The 27,066-nt window shown below is 40.1% G+C and overlaps 1 protein-coding gene across 1 annotated transcript; it reads left to right on the forward strand.

The window, feature by feature from the left end:
- The first annotated feature begins 3,975 nt into the window (after positions 1 to 3,975).
- LOC126194905 (SNAPIN protein homolog) lies at positions 3,976 to 26,993 on the forward strand. Its single transcript, XM_049933266.1, has 3 exons — positions 3,976 to 4,145; positions 4,228 to 4,393; positions 26,856 to 26,993. The coding sequence occupies exons 1-3, from the start codon at positions 3,994 to 3,996 to the stop codon at positions 26,970 to 26,972; spliced, it is 435 nt and encodes a 144-aa protein (XP_049789223.1). The 5' UTR covers positions 3,976 to 3,993; the 3' UTR covers positions 26,973 to 26,993.
- Positions 26,994 to 27,066: the final 73 nt, after the last annotated feature.

Below are 27,066 nucleotides of genomic sequence, written 5' to 3' on the forward strand. Positions count from 1 at the left end.
TCAACCGATTCCTCCACAGGAAAACACATCTGATATATTCTATATGACACTGGTGACGGCATGTGCGTCACATGACAGGAATATGTTGTCAACCCACCTAACTTGTACACTTGGCGAAGGGGTGAAAAGATTCTTCTACCTTGCCCGATTTAGGTTTTCTTGTGGATGCGATAATCACTCCCAAAAAAGTGATGAAAACATAAGAGTTTGTCACATAAACTGAAAATAAAAAATTAAAGTTTTCACTCGACGGTAGACTTGAATGTAGGACCTTTCGTTCCGCAGCTGCTCACGTTACCACGAGACCACGGCGCTCCTGCGTTCTCAGTCTCCTTGACATTGCATATCTTCCCATGAACTACTCAGTTCGTATATTTTGCTTATTTTTTCACAGTTGCACACAACTTCTTCCTGTTTTCTCAGTTGATCTGTTTTCAGTTTTTCAAGGTCTTTCCACTGTGCCAACTTATAACTAAATCTGAGGGGGGTGCGATGGGGAGGTTCCCTTGTTAGCATTGTTAACACATTCTGGTACTTTCGCATGAATGTAATATAATGATGTTTTGCAATATTCCATGTTATTTATATTTCTGACTGATTCAAGAATGATGGATGAAATAAATATTTTGCAATTTTTAATGTTTGGTTAGGCAGGAATATAAGAGGGCAGCTTAAATTACTCTGTCTGAAATGAGGAACAATAAAATTTAGAATCTTCTGTTTTGCAAATATTTCATTGTTCATTTCCGAATATGTGGATGATTCTGAGTGCATTGTTAGGCAGGAACCTAAGAGAACAGCTTCATTAGCTGAAACTAAAATGAGTAACAATAAAATTCATATTCTTACTTTTCAAAAATATTTAGCTCTTTATTTCTGAATTTAATTATTATTTTGAAAATAGTTGAATGTAGTGAAATTAGAGACAGGACAACCAGCCACAGAACAGGATAACATCACTACTGAACCAAATGGAAAGGGTATAAATGATGAGTCACAAGTGGCAAATATATTTAATAATCATTTGTTCAGCATAGTAGAAATTACAGGAACAAACAGTTCAAGAGAAATATCACAGCAGTATGTTGAAAAAGTAGCTCTAATAGAACTCAGTGAAATAAATATATCACCAATTTCTCTTTCTGATATTAAGAAAATCATACATTTTCTCAAACACAAAAGCTCATCTGGTTTTGATGATGTTTTCAATAGAGTACTAAAAATGTGTTCCCATATAATAATCCCTGTCTTATCTGAAATATTTAATGCATTACTAAAACAAGGAATTTTTCCAGAGAGACTCGATTGTCAAACCCCTCCATAAGAAAGATGATTGGAGATATGTCAATAACTACTGACCAGTTTCACTGCTGACATCATTTTCCCAAATTTTTGAGGAGGTGATGTATTCGAGAGTAGTACCTCACCTGAGCAACAATAACATCCTCAGCAAATTATAGTTTTAATTTCAGAAGAGTTTCTTTACTGAGAATGCCTTTTACATGTTCACCAACCAAATTTTGCAAGCATTAAATAATAAACCAGTGTCGGTAGCTATTTTCTGTGACCTGTGTAAGGAATCTGATGGTGTGAATCACAATACTGTCATAGATAAACTGAAGTTTTGTGGGATTTGTGGTATGCCCAAGAAGTGGATTATGTCACCCCTAAGCAAAAGAATGGGGAAAGTTGTACTTAGTAATCCAGTCAATGTAGTATAGAGACAGTATTCTGACTGGGGAGAAATCACATATGAGGTTCCCCAAGGCTCAGTCTTAGGTTCACTCTTGTTCCTTGTATATGTAAACAGTCTCCCATCTAATATACAACAAGTGCAGTTAGTTATTTTTGTAGATGACCCTAATATTGTAATCAGTGCAAGTATATACACAGAAACAGAAGAAATGGTTTTTTGCGAAAGATCTCACTATCAGTTTTAAAAGACACAACATATTCAGTTCTGCATATCTGGGAGTTCTACAGAAATGATAACCATAACACATGTTGAGGTAATAATAAATAGGATGGAAACTTCAAAATTGTTTACTGTTCATAGTCTAGACAAATTAAACTGGAAAACACACATTTTAGAACTCTAAAACATCTTAATTCAGCCACATTTGCAATTAGAACCGTTTCAAATCTTGGGAACAGTCAAATCAGTAAGTTGACATGTTTTGTGTATTTGTAAATGAAATTCATATTGTAATCAACGCAAGTATACACACAGAAACAGAAGAAACGTTAAACAATGTTCTTAAAAGTATCGTTGACTAGTATTTTGTGATGGGTCTCACCCTCAACTTTAAAAAGTCACAACATATTCAATTCTGCATATGTGGACATTCTACAGTAATGATAATCATAACACAAGGTGAGGAAATAATAAACAGTGTATAAAATTCAAAATACTTAAATGTTCATATGGACGAGAATTTAAACTGGAAAAGACACATTTTGGAACTCCTAAAACAACTTAATTCAACAATGTCATACGGAATAATGTTTTGAAATAGCTCATCGTCAAGAAGGAAAGTCTTCATTTCTCAAACAATTGCTGTAGGATTAATATGTGATGCACATAAATGATCATTTTGTAGACATCTGCTTAAAGGGTATATAAAATGTCTGACAGAAACTGAAGGAAAATTTTAAAACAAACTAACAATTCCTTCTGTTTTGTAGAGGAATTTCTACTACTGTGATGTGTAAAAGGTGGTGGAGACGAAATACTAACTCACATCTGAAGACATCAAAAAAAGTTTAAACATTCAGGATGTACTAATACTTAAAAATTTAGTTGTGATGTGTACGTGAAATTATTCGTTCCACACCATTACGAATTATCATGCAAATGGTCAATGGAACGTGAAACTAAATTAATAACTAACTGGCTATTTCCAAGAATATGGTTTGGCAGGACAGCTTAAATTGCTGTAAATGAAATGAGGAACAGTAACATTCAAATTCTTCCTTGTTCCAGAACCAATATCATTTCCTGCGGCTGTTGATATTGCATGTGACTTGCAGAACGTCTTGTGAGGTAAATACTATCCGTTTTTTAGGTTTAGTCATTAACTTAATCATCTGTCTTGTTGTCGCCATCTTGAAGAGTGTAATCAGCCTGTTGTTAAAATCCTTTATGATTTCCTTACTAACTAAGGCAAACGATCGCTTTTTGCGTATTATAACGTCATTGGTCAAAGCAGACAGCTGGAATCGGACGTTAATTTATTCTCGACAAAGCTGTCCCACAAGGTGTGGCGGTATGCTCTTCTGCTGAAGGCACATAACGTACTGGCCGGTCCTAACCGCTGCCAAACACCGTGGGAGCAAAACCATGTCACAAATACAGTTCGCCTCTAATTCGTCAATGGGGGTTTGTAAAATTCAGCCTTAAATTACGGTCAATAAAGAATATCATCTCCCTTCCATTCCACTTGTGGCATCCACTCATTTGATGAATCTTAAGTACACTCATTTTAAGTAAATATACTGCAGTAGTGAAGGCAGTATTAAGTGTTAAACTTTGCGACGTGCCTCTAGTTTACGCACAACAGTGAAGACTACTTGTAATAGTGGCTTAAACATTGGTAAATTTACAACATGATGCGGTTTACAGCCCAGAAAAAATTTATGGAATTTGATTGCGGTCACCAAGCCTATTAACTTAAATAACTATGTTTGCTTTTCATATTTGATCAGATTCATCAGGATTTAGCAACCGAAGTGCCGTGCCATCAGCACATTTTGCTTTTCTTGTAAGTTATTAGGCTCATTACAACTTGACACTTGCTTTCTTTTTGAACTGCTTTATTTACCGAAGTATCGCTAAACTTCCAGCCTAAGTGTACATAGGATGTATTGTTCTGTGAATTAATTTTTATTTAGAGCGGTAGCGTCACAAAATTTTCTTTACTTGCGTACAGCAGTGATCTTTCGCGGCACCCTCCAAAGATTGCACTAGCGCAATGTAAACCAGTGATAAACATCATGGAATTAGACACCGAGAGTACGACAACTTCAATTGATGACAAAACAGAAGATTTCTGCGAAAATCCTACCCGCGATACTTTGGCTGAAGGATTGATGTGTTTATTGAAGCCAACGATTGATCAACTGGATGAAAGAGTTCGCGCAACTCGGTACTGTAATAGAGATGATGGTTAATTCATAAGTGTCATAATAGCCTATCCGAAACGAACCACTTGTTTCTTTTGCCAACAGAATAAGCCAAGTTGAGTTGAAACAACAGATTGAAGGCCTCGCGGAGGAATTAAGAAAAATTTCAGATTCCCAGCAGTGCCCCTTGGATTTGGACGCCTATGTGAAAAAACTCATGACAGCGAAACAAAAAGTAACTGTCGTTAGTAACATCCTGCAGACGGCACAAGTAAGAGAAGATCGGTTTATGAATCAATCATATGTCACAATAGCATCACAGGCGCAGCTTTACTGTAGGGTACTAGATAGTATTTTGTGAAATATGAGAGGGAACGCTCAGTACAACAGATTGCAGAGGAATGGATGAAAAAGAATTTAAATTACGGTATTATTTTTTAGCAACCAATATTAAATAATTTCATATAATACAGAAACATTTTACACATCAACCGAAAGCCTAAGCTGCATAAATACGTTATAAGTAGAGCAGTTACTTCCCCCTTGGTACACACAGATGTGGCAGAATGAGCCTAGTTAATTAACGAAGTGGCTACCAGAAGTATTTTCTTTGAGCCACAAGTGACTGATTTGTTATATCCAGACACTGCCAGTTTGGTAGGCATGTTTGTAAGACATAAATTGTTGGCATTATTTAACTCTTGGGGTGATCATCAGGCCAGCAGTGTATTGTCTGTCAGTGTTGCTGATTTTTTTAAAAATATCACTCCCCTTCGTGATGGCTGGTACAGCTCAAGGACAGCTTTAAGTGTATTGGGCAATTTATATATTTTACTGCATTTTTACAACAATCTTTTATCTGAAAGTTGGTCTCTTGCAGATATTTATAAATGTACAATGTAATTCTAATCATGATGCTCATCCTTTAGTTAGTTCATTTATTAGACATTTTTCAATTATTACTAGCTCAAATTTATTTACAGTTGTTTGTTTGTAGTATGTTTGATTAAGCTTATGGTTTTACATGTATGATGTGAAATCATTCTTGATTTGTAACATGGCATTAACTTTGTGTACCGTATCATGAGCCATGAAGGTAGGCCGTTACTTGAGTGGTTGTTCCTAGAACTCAGTTGCAGGAATGGAAGTATTCTCTCTCTCTCTCTCTCTCTCTCTCTCTCTCTCTCTCTAACTTTAATTAAATTTAGTCAGATGTCAATCAGTATTTATTAAAGAGTCCTTCTGATGATGTCTGTGAATGAGATGGATCTGTCTTTGGTTTTCCTAGTATGGGAATCATTGTTTTGGTCAGTTTTAATGTCAAAGCTGTTGAGCCAGTCTTTATGCAGAAGTTGCTGAGTTGTTAGAAATATGTTCTTTTGAGGGGGTTTGTGGAGATGGGGTCCTTTTATGTTGGTGTTGTCAGGTGTATTTTTCTGTTTCCACATATTGTGTGCCGGTCACAGTCTGATTATTTTTGTGATTAAGATCAGCTTTGTCTGCAAATATTTGGAGCATTTACTTCAACATCTATGATTTGTTCTTATTTTTTGCAGGCAGATGCTACATAGTGTTTGATAGCCTGTTTGGAGGACAGAAGGGCAGGGAGAGGTTATGGTTGTTGACAAAGTAAGGGGAAGATGATTGGAGGTCTCCAATGTTTGTGTCACCTAAGCTGTCAATGATGTTAGGACTATGGGACCTGTGGTTTGAGAGCAAGTGTTCTGTTGTCCAGTAAATAGTGGTGTGGAGAGAGAAAGGCTGTTTACATTTTTGGTTGCCAGTAATTTGAATAATGCTTCACCACTAGGGTTCATATATGTGCCTTCCAGCATGTCATGTTGATCATGAAAGTCTCCCATGAACATGAACTCTGGTATTGCCATTGTACCCCTGATTGATTTGACTGGTAGGCTTTGATTGGGCAAATCATAAATGCAAGCAATTATTAGTCTACATCATGTAGGCCATATTGCTACTGCCATTAGTGTCTGTGTCATGATATTATGTGATCTCTCTCTCTCTCTCTCTCTCTCTCTCTCTCTCTCTCTCTCTGTCTGTGTGTGTGTGTGTGTGTGTGTGTGTGTGTGTGTGTGTGTGTCACTCTTGTATTTTTATATTGATTCCCAGCACTAATTACAAAGCAAATGTATAATACCAGCAAAGCATGAAATGGGAGAAGCCCATGTGCTGCATAGAGCTTAATTCTTCTGCTTCTCACACATCCCTCAGTAACTGATCAAGGAATGTTTGCTGAATAGTATTTACATTATAGAAAGTTGTTCAGACTAATTTTTAGTTATGTTTCTGGCATAAATGCGCAAACAATTTTACAACTGTTTGTGAATTTCGTTGTTAGCAAATATTTTTAAAAAATTAGCTAGCTGTGATACTTGATGGCAGATTAAAACTGTGTGTCTGGCTGAGACTTGAGCTCAGAACCTTTGCCTATTGCGGACATGTGCTCTACTGACGGAGCTACCCAAGCATGACTCGCAACCTATTCCTACAGGAGAGCTGCTCTGACCTTTGGACTGTAGGAGATGAGCTACTGGTGGAAATAAAGATGCAAGGATGGGCTGTGAGTCGTGCTTGGGGGAGCTTAGTTGTTAGAGTACTTGGCAAAGGTTAAGTGCTGGAGTCTTGGTCCAGCGCACAGTTTGAATCTACCGGGAAACACACTCCGCTGCAGAGTGAAAAACTCATTGTAATTACTAGCAGCCTTCAATGTGTCGCCTTATAGTAAATAAACAAACACTATTTTTTCCCTTGTTTCATGAATTTTGCTATGGTTACTGTACAACTCGTGTTTTGGGTCATAATCCCATTTTCAAGTACACGACTGACTCCAAAGATGATAAAACAAAGATAAACATGATGATAAGGTAAAGATAAAAATATCAACTTCTTAACGTATCAATCCTTCGCTTAATGTGAAATTACTTCAGTGATGATTTTTTGACAAATTACATATGGAATTACTGTATTCAACACTAACATGACTAAACATACCTAGGAATAAAGTTATGCATCAGCCTAAAACTTTTTATGCACTCGCAGATTGTGTCCCAAAGTTTTACTTCTGTCTAGTTGTGGTAGCATAATTGAATAATTGAATTGGGATTGCTCATTTAATAATAGGTGCAGGGATATACTCATCTGTCTTTCAATTTCTAACTGGCCAAGTTTTGCCCTGTTTTTCTCTGTGTGTAAGACTTCATCAGTTATGTATTTGGGGTGTTTGTTGAGGCAGTAGCTTGAAGATAGAATACAGCAACCATAAATTTAAAAATTATTGTAAAGTCTCCTTCACTGACACATTCATCCCGGCTTCCTCCCAACATCCTAGAATCTGTAAACATGCAGCAATCCACGACATAATCAACTGTCTCCTTCCTACCCCCCATGTTCCAAGAAGACTTTGGCCAGGAACTTAATACAGAAAAAAAAAAGCTACAAATAATGAATCATTGACAGAATTCTATGTAAAAAGATGAAGAAACAAGCCAGGTTCCTACTGTCCCCAATGAACAACAAAGACAAACTGGAAAAGAACTGGTGCAGATTACTTCTTATAGGACAAGTAACGTTTTGAAGGCAGAGGGTTTCTGTGTGCTTTTTTTATGTCCCTCAGACAATAGGTAGTGGCTTATTCAATGCAAAAGTCAACCAGCTAGCCATCATAAAAAGTGGGGTTTGTAAGATCATATTCCAGAAGTGTCAGCCTTGCTACGTGGAACAGATGGGAGGCCATCTGCACTAGGCTTGAAGAAAATCGTAGATGATGGAGACTGAGGAAGCCTGATTCAGCTTTTGTGGAACACTGCCTTAACAGAAACCACAAATACATAATAGATGTTGGGTCAATGGAAATGTCCAATTCTGTCTGCTTTGACCCGCGACATAAGGGTGTTGTGGTGTGTGATGTCATTACGGGGCAGAGTTTGAGTTGGTTGTGCTTGTAGATGTCTTATTGTGTTTGATGGTGCTTTTTTTATGTCCCTCAGACAATAGGTAGTGGCTTATTCAATGCAAAAGTCAACCAGCTAGCCATCATAAAAAGTGGGGTTTGTAAGATCATATTCCAGAAGTGTCAGCCTTGCTACGTGGAACAGATGGGAGGCCATCTGCACTAGGCTTGAAGAAAATCGTAGATGATGGAGACTGAGGAAGCCTGATTCAGCTTTTGTGGAACACTGCCTTAACAGAAACCACAAATACATAATAGATGTTGGGTCAATGGAAATGTCCAATTCTGTCTGCTTTGACCCGCGACATAAGGGTGTTGTGGTGTGTGATGTCATTACGGGGCAGAGTTTGAGTTGGTTGTGCTTGTAGATGTCTTATTGTGTTTGATGGTGCCCTCTGCTGTTTTGTGTGTATGTACTGGGTGTAATATGTTGAATTGGGTTCATTTGAGCCTTGGTTTTGGATTTGTGAAATCATTGGCAGTGTTTGTAGTTAGGGACGTAAGGTCTGGAAGCTTTTTCAGTGAGTTATCAATTTAATATTTTTTTTTTTTTTTCCCCTCACTGGTTTGCTGTTTGTGGTGCAGTAAGATGTTTAATTTATTGTGTAGCTTCTGTTGTTAGGTATGAATATGACATTTGAAATATAACAGTCCTATGTTGCAGTTGGAGATGGGGGAGGACATGTTGTCCGTTATTAAATTCCCCCAGTTATTTGGACTGATTATTGAGATTGCAAAGTGTAATATTTGTTGCGAGGACATGAGGTTGATCAGAGTTCAGTCGTCTCAGACCAGGGACGGGAAAATGTGGCGGTGTCAGCATGCATTGTGTGTGTGTGTGTGTGTGTGTGTGTGTGTGTGTGTGTGTGTGTGTGTGTGTGTCTTGCCATCTTAATCAGAATTAGATCGAAATTATTGTTCAAAATTTTGTATTTCCTATGTGTGTATTTTCTTTGATTCTGTTGGTAATGTGAAGTAAGTGAAAATAATCTATATGGCATATGCACCCCTCCGGAGGTGTCTAGGGTGCCAGAAGATATAAGCCTGTAAATTTGAAGTCCTCAGATACTTAAAAGCAAAATAAATAAGTGCTTTATGAATTGTTTCTCCTGTAATTTAATGAGAACAATTGGACTCTTGTGATGTAAATATCTGTTAATACTAGAGTTCACATTAAAGAGGCTTTCAGTTTCACTGGAACATAGACAGCCATAGTTTCTTTGAAACCATTAGAGTTAAATAAATGCTTAGTATGATGCAGTTGATAAAATCAGCAATTGAGAGAAGGTACAGTGTTGGACTTTTTTTAGCTATTGGCCAGAATCCTTTATCAGACTGAGAAACAAATATATACGCATGTGTGCATGCCTTCGTGTGCATGTGTTTGTGCTTGTTTCTCAGTCTGTTGAATGATTATTTTGTCTGACTGTTAAAAAATCTCATAGTCTACTTTTAAAAGTGCCTTCTCTAAGTGGCCAGTAGTAATTTATCCGTATTCATAGTGTTATTCCAGCCTATATTTTGTGTTAAGTAATGCGTCTAGTCATCATTAATTAGGTTAGTACTAGTTACACTTTGTTGTGAGTGTATTTACAGATGTACCCTACAGTGGCTGCTGCTGCTTATTAATTTATAACTTGACTCATTCCACAGCCCTGAAGGCTCTCATTGATAGTAGGATTTACAGAACATGGGGTGTGAATGAAATAATGAATGGTGGGATACAGGCTGCACCATGTGTGATACATTCTTGGGGGCTATAATTTATTAGTGTGTCTTGTGTTTCTGTCAATTGTTTTGTGCTTCTATGTAGTTAAAACTGATGGGCAGCGGTAACATGTGTAGAGCTTTTAGATGTAATTGAGTTCGCCACTATTTGTGGAGCTGTGAAAACATCTGCCAGTTCAGGACCAAGATACTGAGAGATAAAGTAGTGTGCAAATATTACTTACAGCTCTAGGAAAATAATTGACATTTTATTATCTTCCTGTGTTATAGATAAAATTAATTCCATCATGTCTTGCGTGCAGATAGTCAATTTTGTTTGGCTGCCAGTTATTTGTGGAAGATAATTTTACATGAAGAAAAGGTCACTATATTTCTTGCACTGGTGGGATGTGTTTACTGTAATAATACCTTTGACTTGTCGTGATTTAAAGTTAGAGCTGAACCACAGTGCCTCCAATTTCTCGGCTGATTAGTGCTACTTTCATATACGAGGTCTGTTCAGAAAATTCTGGAACTTTGACCTCAAAATTTTTCTATGCTTTCCTTTTACTTACTGTGCATGGTATCCTTCAAAACACTCTCTTCCACAATTGTTATCCTGCTCCCAATGCCATTTCCACTTTTGGAATCAGCCTTGGTACACCTCTTGCTGGATTGTGCAAAGTGCTATCTTGAATATTCTTTTATCTCATCTATCATTGCACATCTTCATCCTTTCATCAGGATTTCAACTCTAGAAATAAATAAAAGTCCACAGGGGCCAGATCTGGAGAGTGTGGAGGATGAGGCAGCACAGTGATTTCATATTCTGTGCAATAGTCGCGCACCGACAGTGAGTTGGCTGAAACCAGATGTAAACAATAATGAAATTCTAAACTCAGATTGGAATGTATACCACAGATACAAGCTGGACAGTGAAGGGGGAGGCGTGTTTATAGCAATAAAAAGTGCAACAGTATCGAAGGAAATTGTTGGAGATCCGAAATGTGAAATAATTTGGGTGAAGGTCACGGTTAAAGCAGGCGCAAACATGGGAATTGGGTGTCTCTATAGGCCCCCTGGCTCAGCAGCTGTGGTGGCAGAGCACCTGAGGGAAAATTTGGAAAATATTTTGAGTAGATTTCCCACCATGTTATAGTTCTGGGTGGAAATTTTAATTTGCCGGATATAGACTGGGAGACTCAAACGTTTATAACGGGTGGCAGGGACAAAGAATCCAGTGAAATTTTTTTAAGTGCATTATCTGAAAACTACCTTGAGTAGTTAAACAGAGAACCAACTCGTCGAAACAGTTAACGCAGAACAGGGAATCAGCGATCATAAAGCGGTTACTGCATCGATGATTTCAGCTGTAAATAGAATTATTAAAAAAGGTAGGAAGATTTTTCTGGCTATCAGAAGTGACAAAAAGCAGATTTCAGAGTACTTGACGGCTCAACGCAAAAGTTTTGTCTCAAGTACAGCTAGTGTTGAGGATCAGTGGACAAAGTTCAAAACCATTGTACAATATGCATTAGATGAGTATGTGCCAAGCAAGATCATAAGAGATGGAAAAGAGCCACTGTGGTACAACAACTGAGTTAGAAAACTGCTGCGGAAGCAAAGGGAACTTCACACCAAACATAAATATAGCCAAAACCTTGCAGACAAACAAAAATTACGCGAAGCGAAATGTAGTGTGAGGAGGGCTATGCGAGAGGCGTTCAATGAATTCGAAAGTAAAGTTCTATGTACTGACTTGGCAGAAAATCCTAAGAAATTTTGGTCTTATGTTAAAACGGTAGGTGGATCAAAGCAAAATGTCCAGACACTCTGTGACCAAAATGGTACTGAAACCGAGGATGACAGACTAAAGGCCGAAATACTAAATGTCTTCTTCCAAAGCTGTTTCACAGAGGAAGACTGCACTGTAGTTCCTTCTCTAGAATTTCGCACAGATGACAAAATGGTAGATATTGAAATAGACGACAGAGGGATAGAGGAACAATTAAAATCGCTCAAAAGAGGAAAGGCCGCTGGACCTGATGGGATACCAGTTCGATTTTACACAGAGTACGCGAAGGAACTTGCCCCCCCCCCCCCCCCCTTCTTGCAGCGCTGTACCATTGATCTCTAGAAGAGCGTAGCGTTCCAAAGGATTGGAATTTCATTATTGTTTACATTTGGTTTCAGCCAACTCACTGTTGGTGTGCGACTATAGCACAGGTCATCCCCATTTTTAAGAAGGGACGTTGAATAGATGTGCAGAACTATAGACCTATATCTCTAACGTCGATCAGTTGTAGAATTTTGGAGCAAGTATTATGTTCGAGCATAATGACTTTTCTGGAGACTAGAAATCTACTCTGTAGAAATCAGCATGGGTTTCGAAAAAGACGATCGTGTGAAACCCAGCTCGCACTATTCGTCCACGAGACTCAGAGGGCCATAGACACGGGTTCCCAGGTAGCTGCCGTGTTTCTTGACTTCCGCTAGTCATTCGATACAGTTCCCCCCAGTCATTTAATGAACAAAATAAGAGCATATGGACTATCAGACCAATTGTGTGATTGGATTGAAGAGTTCCTATATAACAGAATGCAGCATGCCATTCTCAATAGAGAGAAGTCTTCCGAAGTAAGAGTGGTTTCAGGTGTGCCGCAGGGGAGTGTCGTAGGACCGTTGCTATTCACAATATGCATAAATGACCTTGTGGATAACATCGGAAGTTCACTGAGGCTTTTTGCGGAAGATGCTGTGGTATATCGAGAGGTTGTAACAATGGAAAATTGTAGTGAAATGCAGGAAGATCTGCAGCGAATTGACACATGGTGCAGGGAATGGCAATTGAATCTCAATGTAGACAAGTGTAATGTGCTGCGAATACATAGAAAGAAAGATCCCTTATCATTTAGCTACAGTATAGCAGGTCAGCAACTGGAAGCAGTTAATTCCATAAATTATCTGGGAGTACTCATTAGGAGTGATTTAAAACTGAATAATCTTATAAAGTTGATCGTCGGTAAAGCAGATGCCAGGCCGAGATCCATTGGAAGAATCCTAAGGAAATGCAATCCGAAAACAAAGGAAGTAGATTACAGTACACTTGATCGCCCACTGCTTGAATACTGCTCACCAGTGTGGGATCCGTACCAGGTAGGGTTGATAGAAGAGATAGAGAAGATCCAATGGAGAGCAGCGCACTTGATAGATAAACTCCAGTGGAAGACTATACAGGAGAGATGCTCAGTAGCTTGGTATGGGCTTTTGTTGAAGTTTCGAGAACATACCTTCACCGAGGAGTCAAGCAGTGTATTGCTCCCTCCTATGTATATCTCACGAAGAGACCATGAGGATAAAATCAGAGAGATTAAAGCCCACACCGAGGCATACCGACAATCCTTCTTTCCACAAACAATACAAGACTGGAATAGAAGGGAGAACCGATAGAGGTACTCAAGGTACCCTCCGCCACACACCGTCAGGTGGCTTGCGGAGTATGGATGTAGATGTAGATAGGTGTAGATAAATGTGCAGGTGCATTATTGTGAGATCAAGAGCCATGAATTGTCGCCACATTCAGGCCGTTTCCCTCTCACATTTTCTTGCAGGCATCACAATACCTCTCATTAGTACACACACACACACACACACACACACACACACACACACACACACACACAGACAGAGAGTGAGTTCCGTAGGACCAAATTGAGGAGCAAATCTCCAAGGTCATGGAACGTGTCAGTTCATGAAATTGCAGCATAAAAGTAATAACAGATATAAAAGTCCATGAACCCCCCCTCCCCCCCCCCCCCAAAAAAAAAAACAAGCTATAAGTTTATGTAAATGTAGTCAACAATATAGCACAGGAATTAGCTTAATTTTTCAGGGAACTTCTCAACAGAATAGAAGGAGTGACACATGAAGAAACTCTTCATGTAGATTTGAAAGTGCTTGGATTACTGCCAAGATTTTTGAATTCTTGTAGCAGCTTATTGAAAATGGAAGCAGCAGTATTTTTTTCTGCACAAGAGTCAAGGAAGTGTGATCCAAATGCAGATTGGATTTCTGCCTAGTATTAACTGAGTGAAAGCTGCTAATTCTTTGAATAAGCTGATATTCCAAACACCTTGAAATTTGAACTGTTCAGTTTTACTAAGCATATGCCCATTCTGTGAAATTAAAACATTGGGTTTTCTTGAATTGTTTGTTAGAAACTGCAAAAATTGAGTCTTACTGTGATTTAGCATTAGATTACTTTCTACAGACCATGAACTTATGTCGTGAACTGCACTATTTGAAATAGTGCCAACATTTCACACAACACCCTTTGCTACCAAGCTATTATCATCTGCAAACAGAAGTACTTTAGAATCAGCTGTAATACTAAAGGGCATATTATTTATATAAATAAGGAACAGGAGTGGCCCCAACAGTGACCCCGGGGGCATCTCCCCGCCCCCATTTAACCATGCCCCACTCCAACCCCACATCACAGCCATTTTCAACACTGTGGATAATGACTTTCTGCTGTTGTTAAAGTAAGAGGTGAACCAATTGTGAGCTACCCCCTTACTCCATAGTAGTCCTACTTCTGAAGCAATATTTTGTGATCAACACAGTCAAATACCATGGTTAAATAAAAAAAAGAAGCTTAGTGTTCTTAAATCTTTTGTTTAATCCATTTAGTACCTCACAGAGAAAAGAGAAATAGCATTTTCAGTTGTTAAACCATTTCTAAAACTGAACTTTATATTTGATAGTAAATTATGTGAAATAAAATAATCAATTATCCTTACGTACACAGTTTTTCCAATAACTTTAGCAATCACTAATGGCACATAGAAATAGGTCTAAAATTGTCTACATTATCCCTTTCTTCCTTTTTATAAAGATACTTTACTACTGAGAGCTTTAATCGTTCAGGAAACATACCATTCTTAAAGGAAAAATTACAAATGTAGCTAGGTACAGGGCAAACATGTGCAGCATGTTACTTCAATACTCTGTTAGGTATGCCGTCATATCCATGAGCCCTCTTGTAAATATCACAGACGATGATTTCAGACATTAGTCTCAGAAAGGTATTTCCCAAGAGAGTTATATGATTCCCTATAGAAACTAAGATTTTATTTAATCCACAAGCAGTGCTCAAAAAGTGATTGTTAAATACTGTACATATATCTGACATGTCAGTAACAGAAATATTTTTACTATGAACTGACTTAATGTCGTTGACCATGTGCTGCTGACCAAACACTTCCTGCATGACTGACCATATGGTTTTAATTTTATCCTGTGAATTAGCTATTCTATTTGTGTAATTAGCTATTCTATTTGTGTACCATATACTCTTTGCCTTCCTAATAATATTTTTAAGCATCTTAGAATACTGTTTGCAATGGGATACTGTAGCTTGTTTGTGACTATTTCTAACATTTTGACATAATTCCCACTTTGTGCCAGTAGTCAGCCACCTAGGCTTCCTTTTACTGCTATTACCCTTTTTAGAACATCCTAATGGAAAGCAGCTTTTAAAGAGCATGAGATCCACCAGGGGGCTCGCCACTCTTTGGTGGGTTCGTGCTTGGCTACCACTGGGCCCCAGCCTTTGCAGCATCTTTTCCCTTCTGCGCTGCATGTCTATCCTCTTGCTATTCTTTTTCCCCTCCCTTGGGGAATACGTCTTGGGTGTTATTGAAAATGTTCCACATTGTCTGTCGCTGACATAAGAACAATCTCACCACTGTTTTTCATTCCCTTTTCCTTTCTTTGTTTCCCTTCTCCTTTCATTTCTCCACTTTGGCATTTGAGGTTCCTCTTTTTCTTCTTCCTCCCTCTGTGCTCCTGAAGGATGGCCCACGCGTCTGACGCATAACAGGAGACTGGGTAACGCGTAATTCTCCCTCTCTGGTCGACAGGTAGGGTTTGCACATACCCCTTGGTACAGGCCAGGGCCAGGGAGGGATGACTGCCTGAGCTGCTACCTTCCCAAATTGCCAATTGGTCCCTCTGTCAGGTGTTCATGAGGTGTGACCTGAGGTGTGAACAATAACTGATAGCAGGTGCGCCTCCTTGTGAAGGGGGCCCCCAGTTGGAAGGAGCGCGCCATCAGAGATGCTGGCAATTGTGGGGGATTTTCTCTCAATGAGCCAATCATCTTCAAAATCAACATATACGAAACGTAAATGGAATGAGGCTAACAATTCAAAGACCCTTCCACATTCACCACGGTTCCTCGTGATCTTTCTTACTGAAGACTGCCAGTCCTTCGCCACAGTAAATCCGTTCATTATTCAGAAAGGTGTTGATGCAATTGTCCGCCCTGTGAAATCCTGCTCTCGTTTAGGGAATGGCACTTTGCTTTTGGAGACTACTTCTGACTCTCAAGCACAACAACTGCTTGCTGTCTCACTTCTACCCTATTTGTGTCGAGGCCCATAGAACTCTGAATTCTTCCTGTGCTGTTTCTTACGCTAGGCTGCTCGATGGTCTGACTGAGGCCAAAATCCAATCTTGCCTCTCTGATCAGGGTGTCATTGCCATCAATCAGCTGATGAAAAAGGTAGATTCCTCCTTAATGCCCACCCGCACTCTTTTTCTCACCTTTGATAGTGTAGTGCTTCTGTCCAAGATCAAAGCAGGTTATGAAATTATCACAGTCTGACCGTACATTCCAAACCCAATGTACTGCTATCAGTGTCATCATTTCAACCATACTAGAACATCTTGTCGACACCCAGCCAAATGTGTAACCTGTGATAGGGATGCGCACGAGGGCGATTATCCGCCTCCTTCTCCCCACAGTATCAACTGCAATGGCGGCCATGCCGCCACCTCTCGGGATTGTCCTGTGTATCTTGATGAGTGAGCTGTCCAGGAGATACGGGTAAAGGAAAAAGTGCCTTACCCAATCACTCGCAAGTTATTGGATAGTCACAAACCCTGCATTTTCCCATCTGTTACTGTAGTTCTGTTCTTGTTACCCCTCGCTCCATGAAGGACGTGGCCACGCAGACATGCGACCTCTAATTCAGCTCTGAAGTTGTGAAAGCACCCAGTGTCAAGGCAGCATCACCATTCCCCCCTTCCAGCTGTGCAACAAGCCATCAAACTCTCGCCTCTAGGGGTGAAGCCACCAGCTACACAACCACCAGGCAGGGAAGGACAAAAGGCGTACTCCAGTGAAGACTTCCTAGGTCCCTCCAGCCAAACAACACCCAAGTCTTTCTTTGCTAACCGGAAAGTCTCGAAGAAGTCCACCTAAGGCCAATGGTCTTCTCCTTTGCCGACTCGAAGATTGTCTTCGACGGTGTTGCCACATGATATCTTAGCCCGGCCAGCCTCCATGTCACCGGTGTGCACCACCAACTGTTTATCTGCGTTGGACTCCACAGACCAACAGCACAAGCCAGCTGATGCTTCTGTGGACCTCATGGAGTAGGATCCTCCTGCTTCTGTTCCCTGTAGCAGCAACTCTAGTGTCTATGGTGTGGATTCCTCTCCCCCCTTCCTTCCTCGCTGTAGCCCACTCCATCTTGCTAAGTCACCAGCACATGCAGCTAGTAGCTAGTCCATGTGGTGGGGCTGTTGTGCACCCATCTGGCTGAGACCCTGACAACACAGGGATCACACTACTGATACCAGAGCTGTTCCTTCTTCATGTATACCAAGGAGCGGTTGCTTCCTGGAGCATCAGAACTCCCAGCGACAGCTGCTGTGCCAGGCAGTCCCGTGCTCTGACTGGGTGGCACCCATGGGGAGAGCGTTGATCAGGGTGGGTGGTATCAGGGTGGATGCTTGGTGCATGAAGCATATCAAGCTGCAAAAATCTGCCTGTTCTCAAATTGCCATCTCTTAGAATGGTGAAGGATCATTGGATGTTGCTTTGTATGATCCGGCAGCCTTCTCTTCCTGGCTACACCATGGGAGGATGGCCAGGATTGACATCTTGGGATGAAACACTTTCGCCACTGCCTCATCTGTACTAGGACAGATGGGGACACATTCACTACCACAGAGCCATTGTTTTTTGTGGAGAATATCAAGGACAAGTTTGGTGAAGTAGAGTCTCTCAGTAAGATGTGGTCAGGCTTCCTGTTGACCAAAGCTTCTTCTCTCACCCAGTCTACAGCTCTTCATGCTTGTGATCATCCTGGCAATGTCCCAGTGTCTGTTACCCCTCACCAATCTGTGAATGTGGCCCAGGGTTATTTTTCATAGGGACCTCATCGTGCAAACTGATCAGGAACTCTGTGCTAATCGGGAGTGACGATGTGTTCATTTTGTTTGGTATGTGCAGAAGAGTCACAAAGATAACCACACCAATACCATGGTCATCATTCTAGATTTCGAGGGGGATACCCACCCAGAGAAGGTCAAGGTTATGTGCTACAGATGAGACATGAAGCCGCACGTCCCACCACCCACGAGGTGCTTTTGGTGCTTGCATTTTGGACATATGTCTTCCTGCTGTACTGCGGACCCTCTGTGTGGTTATTGTAGACACCCACTCTATGAGAGAAGCCCCTGCATTCTGCCACCTTTGTGTGTCAACTGTCATGAGCGCCACTCCCCTCGATCGCCGGATTGCCCAGCTAACAAGAGAGAAGAGAAGATCCAAGAGTACAAATCCCTGGATCCCTGTCTTATGCTGAGGCTCGCAAAAAATATGAGACACTCCAACCAGTGTCACTTTCTTCAACTTGTGCCTCTGTTACAGTCTTTCCCACTCCCTCTTCCTTACCCCAGCTTGTCCCCCTCCCCCTCCCCTGTAGTTCCCACGACCTCCCATCCAGGAGTCGCTCCCCCTCTTTGGCCAAAGAAGTGCCCCCCCCCCCACCCTTCTTCGGCACCTGCCGGCTGTGGGGCTTCCCCGCACCCCCCTCCCACACCACCCTCCCTGGTACCCCTCTCCCAGACGTCTCTCAGGCCGGAAGCCTCCTACCACAACTCGGCCATGAAACACACCACCTGTGCCCACCAAGGTTGCCCACTCTCTTTCCTGGAGGCACCATCTGCCCCCTCGCAACCCGTGGCTGACATCTTATTTATGGATGTCACCCCATCTTTGTCGGTGACAACCACTGACTGAGTGACATGACCACCTCTTGGCTTCTTTGTCTAACCTGGACTCTTGCAACATGATCATCCAGTGGAATTGCAACAGATACTATCTTCACGTACTAGAAATAAAACATCTTGTTTCCTCCCATTCTGCGTTCTGTCTTGCTCTTCAAGAAATACACTTCTGTGGTGACCACTCTCCAATATTTCATGGTTATCGGGAGTTCTGTCAGAACCATGCCATCCCCAGGATAGCATCTGGCGGGTACTGCACTTTGATTCACTCCAATGTCATTAGTGACTGGATCCCCCTTCATACCAACCTGGAAACAATAGTGAACAGCGAGCAAATGACTACGGCAATTACTGTTTGTAATGTCTACCTCCCTTCAGGTAGGCCACTTCCTTATGTTGAGCTGTCTACCTTAATATAGCAACTTCTGCTTCCGTTTCTCCTCCTTGGGGACTTCAATGCATACCATACCCTGTGGGGGAGTGCCTAATTCACCATCTTATCAGAGACTTTGATTTGCATCTCGTCAATGATGGTTCCTCTACCCACTTCAGTGCCGCTCATGGCACCTTTACTGCTGTTTATTTCACGATCTCCTCCCGTGCTCTCGTGGCTTCCCTGTATTGGTCATCCCATGATGATCTTTGTGACGGTGGCCACTTTCCGCTTCAACACCTCCCTCTTGAATTGCATTGATGCAGTCATGCAAGGCATCTCTGCCATTATTCTCCATGCTGCTGTCACTGCTGTCCCTGTATCCATGGGTCCCCCTCATTATCGACAGGTACTGTGGTGGACCAAAAATAGAAAGCTGGCAGGTTGCCCCATATTTACCACTTAAAGACTAAATGCATGCGGAAGCTTAATGCTCTCTGCCTCTGGCCCACACAACTTGGAGTTTAGACTGTACCAGTCTTTTCCACCTTTACCATGCTCTGGTCTTGTCCAGACTAGATTGTGGTACTCAGGTTAATGGCTCAGCAGCTCCTTACACTGTGCAAATACTTGACATGCACCACTGTGGGGTGCGTCTGGCTATTGGTGCCTTTCCCACTAGCCCTGTTGACAGTCTCTTCACAGAAATGGGGTTTCCCCCTCTACAGATACAATGGAGCCAACTCCTGGTTTCTTATACAATCACCATTCACCAATTCCCTGACCATCCTGTGTACCCTGTCCTCTCTGCAAACGAGGGATGTCTCCCTCATGACTGCCCACGAGTGGGATTGCCAGTAGGAATGCATATCACTTCTCTCTGTCAGGATCTCCATCTCCACTCACTACCCCCTCTTGGATGGTGCCTAGACCACAGATTAGGACTGAACTATTCCAGGGTCCTTAAGGTCTCTGTCACTCCTATGGTTTTTCGGCTTCTTGTACTTGCCATCCTTGCAGAGTTCCAGGCTGCAATCATCTTCTACACTGATGGTTCTAAGACAATAGATAAGGTGGGATATGCTTTCATGTCTCCTACTGGCTTAGAACACCATTTATTGCCAGGATCATGTAGTTGTTCACAGCAGAGTTTTTAGCCATCTACAGAAACTGCCATTTTGTTTCTTCCCCATCACCCTCCTCAGCCTATCTAGTTCCTCCTTTGCATTTTGTAACTGCACCTGAAGGGCACAGATTTTATGCTCCTGCTCCTCTGTCAACTTATTTCTACTACAAATTCTGCATTTCCAGGAGAGGATCTCACTAGAATGCTTGCTGGCTTCCCCACTGCATTCCCCCCCCCCCCCCCCCAGTGAAAATACTTTGAACAAATCTCACATCGTACTCTACTACTTACCAACCTACGACAAGGCCCCCACTTCTCACTCATGGTAAAATGTTAACAGTTACTGAAAAAACTAAATTTCTGTGGTATCTAAATTCAATTACAATAGTAGAACTGTTTAAAGAATTAATAACAGTGATCTCAAATTTCTCTCTCTACTAAAAAAGCAACTACTGTTATTAATTCTACTAAACCATAACTAATATGAATAGCACAAAAAAATTCTCATAATTTCATATCTCAAAACAAAAATTCAAGTGACCACTGGAACACTCAATGAAATTAAACATGTTGAATGAAAGTTTTACTGAAATATTTCACTACAAACAATAAGAAACATCGGCTGAAAACTACCATACTAAATTTAATAAATGACTTCAACGCGCAAACAGCTCTATAAAAAACAGTGGGCAAAAGTTTATTAAACCATTATTCCACCAGAAACAGCATTGGACACTGTTAAAAACTACTAAATTTAATAACTGACTAACAGTGCACAAACAACCTTGTCAGAACTTAAGAACCGCTACATCCGCAACAGCATGCTGAGAAATGTAAGCACACTGCTAATATTTGGATGTTCGATTGGAAACTACTAAATTTAATATTAGAATACAGTGCATAAAAAACATTGTCAGCACTTAGCTTTAGAACCGCCACAACTGCAACCATATGCCACGAAATCTAAACACACTGCTCATCAGTTATGATTCTCTTAAGGGACATCTCATTCTCATTTGCGCAATTCAAAAGCTCTTCACATATTGTGAGGCGAAGGCCTTTCTGGTCTTGACTCTTGAACTGTGGGACAAATTTGGTAGCAAGACAACACATCCAAAGATGCTGTGTCAGGATTTGAAGACATGATCCAACCAAAATGTTACATTCTTCTGCAATTTCTCAGATAGTCAGTCTTTGACTGACAAGCACAATTTTGTTGACATTCTGGCATGAGCATTGTCGGTAGATGTCAAAGGGCATCCTAAGCGAGGGTCCTCTTTAACTTCCATCTGCCCATTTGTAAACTGTGTGAACCATTTGTAACACCAAGTACGGCTCAAGCACTTATCACCGTAGGCTTTCTGCATCGTTTAATGTGTCGGTGTAAAGGTTTTTTTGAGTTTCATGCAAAATTTAATGTAGACGCACTGCTCCTATAATCGTACCATCTCGAAATTCACAAACTGTATGATTCAGTACTCTACTCAATACACCACTGAACAATAACTAACAGACATACAACAGTGAAACTTCCGGCAGTTACACATTGAACACAGCCGTGTGCAGGGATGCCAACTGCGTTTCGCTCCAATAAACCACTGGTGCTAAATTGTGAATGTTCCGTAATTTCTTGAACAGACCTCTACAATAACAAGAAAAAGTATTCATTCACTGTTGTTGATGAAGAATAACTTTAAAGGTCAAAAACATAAATGTTTTTGGTAAACTAACAGTGTGGTGTTTCCTTCCTAATTTGCACATATGAAAGGATTGGCCTTTTGCATAATTAAACAAATATTGCGTACCAGTTGGCTTCACACTATGGAGGAAAAACTATTTGTACACTACTTGATACGTAAACATAGGAATGACTAACAAACCACTTACAGCAAAGAATGCCTTCAGCAGCAAGCTGCGCCTCATGCATGTTGGTTCTAGTAACGCGGTGAATGTCGTGCACAGCAAAATGGGCCACAAACAGATGGAAACAACTTCAGAGGAAGGGCAGATAGCTATCTCCCAATATGAAAAGGGAAGATCATTTTCAGAAATAGGTGATATTATTAGAAGAAGCCAGGCAACTATGCAGTCCATAATATTGAGGAAGAAATTTTCTCATTAATAATGAGAGAAGAGATTGACCATAGTAGCTAACACAAAGAGAATGAAATATTCAAGATAGGCAACAGGAGTAATCCAGAAAATTACAGGCCCATATCATTAGCGTCAATATGCAACAGGTTTTTGGAACATATATAGTGTTTGAACATTATGAATTACCTTAACGAGAATGCTCTATTGACACACAGTCAACACAGTTTTAGAAAACATCAGTCTTTTGAAACACAAGTAGCTCGTTACTCACATGAAATATTGAGTGCTATTGACAAGGAATTTCAAATTGATTCAGTATTTCAAGATTTCCAATAGGCTTTTGACACTGTAGCTCACAAGCAGCTTGTAATTTTGTTTCAGTTATCTGACTGGATTCATGATTTCCTGTCAAAGAGATCACAGTTTGTAATAAGTGGTCATCGAGTAAAACAGAAGTGATTTCTGATGTTCCCGGGGATAGTGTTATAGGCCCTCTTCTGCTCCTCATCTGTATAAATGATATAGTAGACAATCTGAGCAGCCGTCGTCAGTTGTTTGCAAATGATGCTGTCATTTGTCTTCTAGTATAGTCATCAGAAGATCAAAACAAATCACAGAATGATTTAGAAAAAATCTCTGCATGGTGCGAAAATTGGCACTTAACCCTAAGCAGTGAAAAGCGTGAGGTCATCCACGAGTGCTAAAACAAATTCCTTAAATTTTGGTTACACAATAAATCATTCTAATCTAAAGGTCTTAAATTCGACTAAATACTTAGGGATTACAATTACAAACAACTTAAATTGGAAATAACATACAGAAAATGTTGGGGGAAAGCTAACAAAAAACTGTTTTATTGGCAAAATACTTCAAAGACGCAACAGATCTGCTAAAGAGACTGGCTACACAACACTTGTCCACCATCTTTTGTAGTACTGCTGTGTGGTATTGGATCCTTATCAGATAGGATTAGTGGAGTACATCGAGAAAGTTCAAAGAAGAGTAGTACATTTTGTGTTACTGAGAAATAGGGGAGAGAGTGTGTTACAGACATGATACAGGATTTGGGGTAGGCATAATTAAAACAAGGGCATTTCTCATTGTAGCAGGATCTTCTCATGAAATTTCAATCACCAACTTTCGCCTCCAAATACGAAAATATTTTGTTGATGCCGAACTACATAGCTAGAAATGATCATTATAATAAAATAAGGGAAATTAGAACTCACACGGAATGAAATATGTGTTTTTTGCACACTGTTCAAGAGTAGAATAACATAAATTTATTGTGAAGGGGTTCAATGCACCCCCTGCCAGGCACTTAAACGTGATTTGCAGAGCATCTGTATAGATGTAGACGTTAATAAGGATGGTCAAAAAGACCATACATTGTCAGCTTCTGCATTGTCTGCATGTGTTAATGATCTGTTCAAGAAGGAAGTCATACCAAGACCTGTTCACTATATCTTAACTACTGCAGGTTATATATCTAGAGTATTTAGAAGAAAACCTCAGCAAGAACAATAAGAAATTGAGACTTGATTTTGTTCGAGAGCATATAAGCAAGAACACAAGTTTCTGGGACAAAGAACTGTTTGCAGACGAAAGTAAATTGTGGTCTTCAGTCCAGAGACTGGTTTGATGCAGCTCTCCGTGCTACCCTATCCTGTGCAAGCTTCTTCATCTCAAAGTAACTACTGCACCCTACATCCTTCTGAATCTGCTTAGTGTATTCATCTCTTGGTCTCTCTCTGCAATTTTTACCCTCCACGCTGGCCTCTGATATAAATTGCTGATTGCTTGATGCCTCAGAACATGTCCTACCAGCCAATCTCTCCTTCTAATCAAGTTGTGCCACAAATTCCTCTTCTCCCCAATTCTATTCAGTACCTCCTCATTAGCTATGAGTATGTGATCTATCCATCTAATCTTCAGCATTCTTCTGTAGCACCACATTTCAAAAGCTTCTATTCTCTTCTTGTCCAAACTATTTATCGGCCATGTTTCACTTCCATACATGGCTACACTCCATACAAATACTTTCAGAAACGACTTCCTGACACTTAAATCGATACTTGATGTCAACAAATTTCTCTTTTTTAGAAACACTTTCCTTGCCATTGCCAGTCTACATTTTATATCCTCCCTACTACTTTGACCATTAGTTATTTTGCTCCCCAAATAGTAAAACTCATCTACTGCTTTAAGTGTTTCATTTCCTAACCTAATTCCCTCAGCATCACCTGATTTAATTCGACTGTATTACATTATCCTCATTTTGCTTATGTTGATGTTCATCTTTTATCCTCCTTTCAAGACACTGTCCATTCCATTCAACTGCTCTTCCAAGTCCTTTGCTGTCTCTGACAGAATTACAATGTCATCAGCAAACCTCAAAGTTTTTATTTCTTCTACATGGTTTTTAATTCCTACTCCAAATTTTTCTTTTATTTCCTTTACTACTTGCTTAATATACAGACTGAATAACAGCGGGGATAGGCTACAACCCTGTCTCACTCCCTTCCCAACCACTGCTTTCCTTTCATGCCCCTCTTATAACTGCCGTCTGGTTTCTGTACAAATTGTAAATAGCCTTTTGCTCCCTGTATTTGATCCCTGCCACCTTCAAAATTTGAAAGAGAGTACTCTAGTCAACATTGTCAAAAGTTTTCTCTAAATCTACAAATGCCAGAAATGTAGGTTTGCCTTTCCTTAATCTATCTTCTAAAATAAGTCGTAGGGTCAGTATTGCCTCACGTGCTGCAACATTTCTATGGAATCCAAACTGATATTCCCCAAGGTCGGCTTCTACCAGTTTTTCCATTCGTCTGTAAAGAACTCGTGTTAGTATTTTGCAGCTATGACTTATTAAACTGATAGTTCAGTAATTTTCACACCTGTCAACACCTGCTTTCTTTGAGATTGGAGTTATTATATTCTTCTTGAAGTCTGAGGGTATTTCACCTGTCTCATAAATCTTGCTCACCAGATGGTAGAGTTTTGTCAGGTCTGTCTCTCCCAAGACTATGAGTAGTTCTAATGGAATGTTGTCTACTCCCAGGGCCTTGCTTTGACTCAGGTCTTTCAGTGCTCTGGCAACTCGTCACGCAGTATCATATCTCCCATTTCATCTTCATCTACATCCTCTTCCATTTCCATAATATTGCCCTCCTGTACATCACCCTTGTATAGACCCTCTACGTACTCCTTCCACCTTTCTGCTTTCCCTTCTTTGCTTAGAACTAACTGGTTTTCCATCTGAGCTCTTGATATTCATACAAGTGGTTCTCTTTTCCTGTAGGCAGCATCTATCTTACACCTAGTGATAATAAATTTAATTAAATTGAATGTATATGTAAATGATTGCAGAATTTTGGTGTAGAGATGACCAAATACTGAGCTGAATCACAATCACATTCAACCCATTGTGAAGCAAGGTGGTGTAAGAATGATGATATGGGGATGTATGGTTATATCTGGTAACATGGATAGATTTCAGGATTTAAATATCCTAAAGGAAAATCTGCAAAAAAATTTTGATAGCATGGGTTTAGGCACAGTTTACTACTTTCAACAAGACACTGGCATTAAGCATACTGTGGAAAGTGTTCATCTGTGTTGTTGTACCAAACTTCCCATGTCCTCAAGTTTCTAATGCAGTCCTTAATCCGACTGAATGTCTCTTTGGAGTACGCTTGAAGGAACTGTCAGAAAACATGAATTACAAAGAAAGACTTGTCTGAAACAATGTCTACAACAAGAATGGCAAAGTATCACTTCAGAGGCTACTAAAAATCTGTTTCATTCTATGCCAAAGAGGTTAACAGAAGTGATACACAGGGGAGGAATGCGTACGAAGTATTGTCTTTATATTTATGTAAATTATAATTTTCTTTGCATTATAATTTTCTTTGTATGACTACTTTTCCCATACTGTGTGAAGCCACTTGGTACAGAATTTTTATTTACTTTTTGCAGAAGGCTAATTTAGTTAACCCTTTTATAGGTACAGGTTAGGGAGGATACCCCATACTGTTAGTTTGCCAAAGCACATCCCTGGCTGTGATTTTTAACTCTAGTAAATAAAGTTAGTCTACATGAGTAATGGTATACGAATCCTTTTTCCCATGACTGTAGCTTGGCATAGTTTTCAACTTGAAAGGAGAATAAAAGATGAACATCAACATAAGCAAAACGAGGATAATGTAATACAGTCGAATTAAATCAGGTGATGCTGAGGGAATTAGGTTAGGAAATGAAACACTTAAAGCAGTAGATGAGTTTTACTATTTGGGGAGCAAATATGATACAGAACTTGTAAAACATATAAATAGTGTTGGTTTTGTTTGTTAATACAAACATATTCGTCTTGTTTACAGGATCGACTGAACAAAGTTCATTTGCTGATAGAGAAAGAGTCAGCACGGCGACGAGCTTTACTTGAGCCAACGCCAAGTACTTCACCACTGGAGGCAACAAACCCGTCAATACAGTGAAGGATATCTTATATCAGATGCAGATGCATCTTTTATTTGTTGTGATTATTTGTTTGTGATAGGACTTTCTTGCTTTGTTAAAATATTTTGAATT

This window comes from Schistocerca nitens, chromosome 7 (assembly GCF_023898315.1).
Source record: "Schistocerca nitens isolate TAMUIC-IGC-003100 chromosome 7, iqSchNite1.1, whole genome shotgun sequence".
NCBI lineage: Eukaryota > Metazoa > Arthropoda > Insecta > Orthoptera > Acrididae > Schistocerca > Schistocerca nitens.

Coding starts and splice junctions, on each gene's coding strand:
- LOC126194905 (XM_049933266.1), top strand. CDS start 3,994: ATGGAATTAGACACCGAGAGTACGACAACTTCAATTGATGACAAAACA. Junction 4,146..4,227: donor GAAAGAGTTCGCGCAACTCG/GTACTGTAATAG, acceptor TTTTGCCAACAG/AATAAGCCAAGTTGAGTTGA. Junction 4,394..26,855: donor ACATCCTGCAGACGGCACAA/GTAAGAGAAGAT, acceptor TCTTGTTTACAG/GATCGACTGAACAAAGTTCA.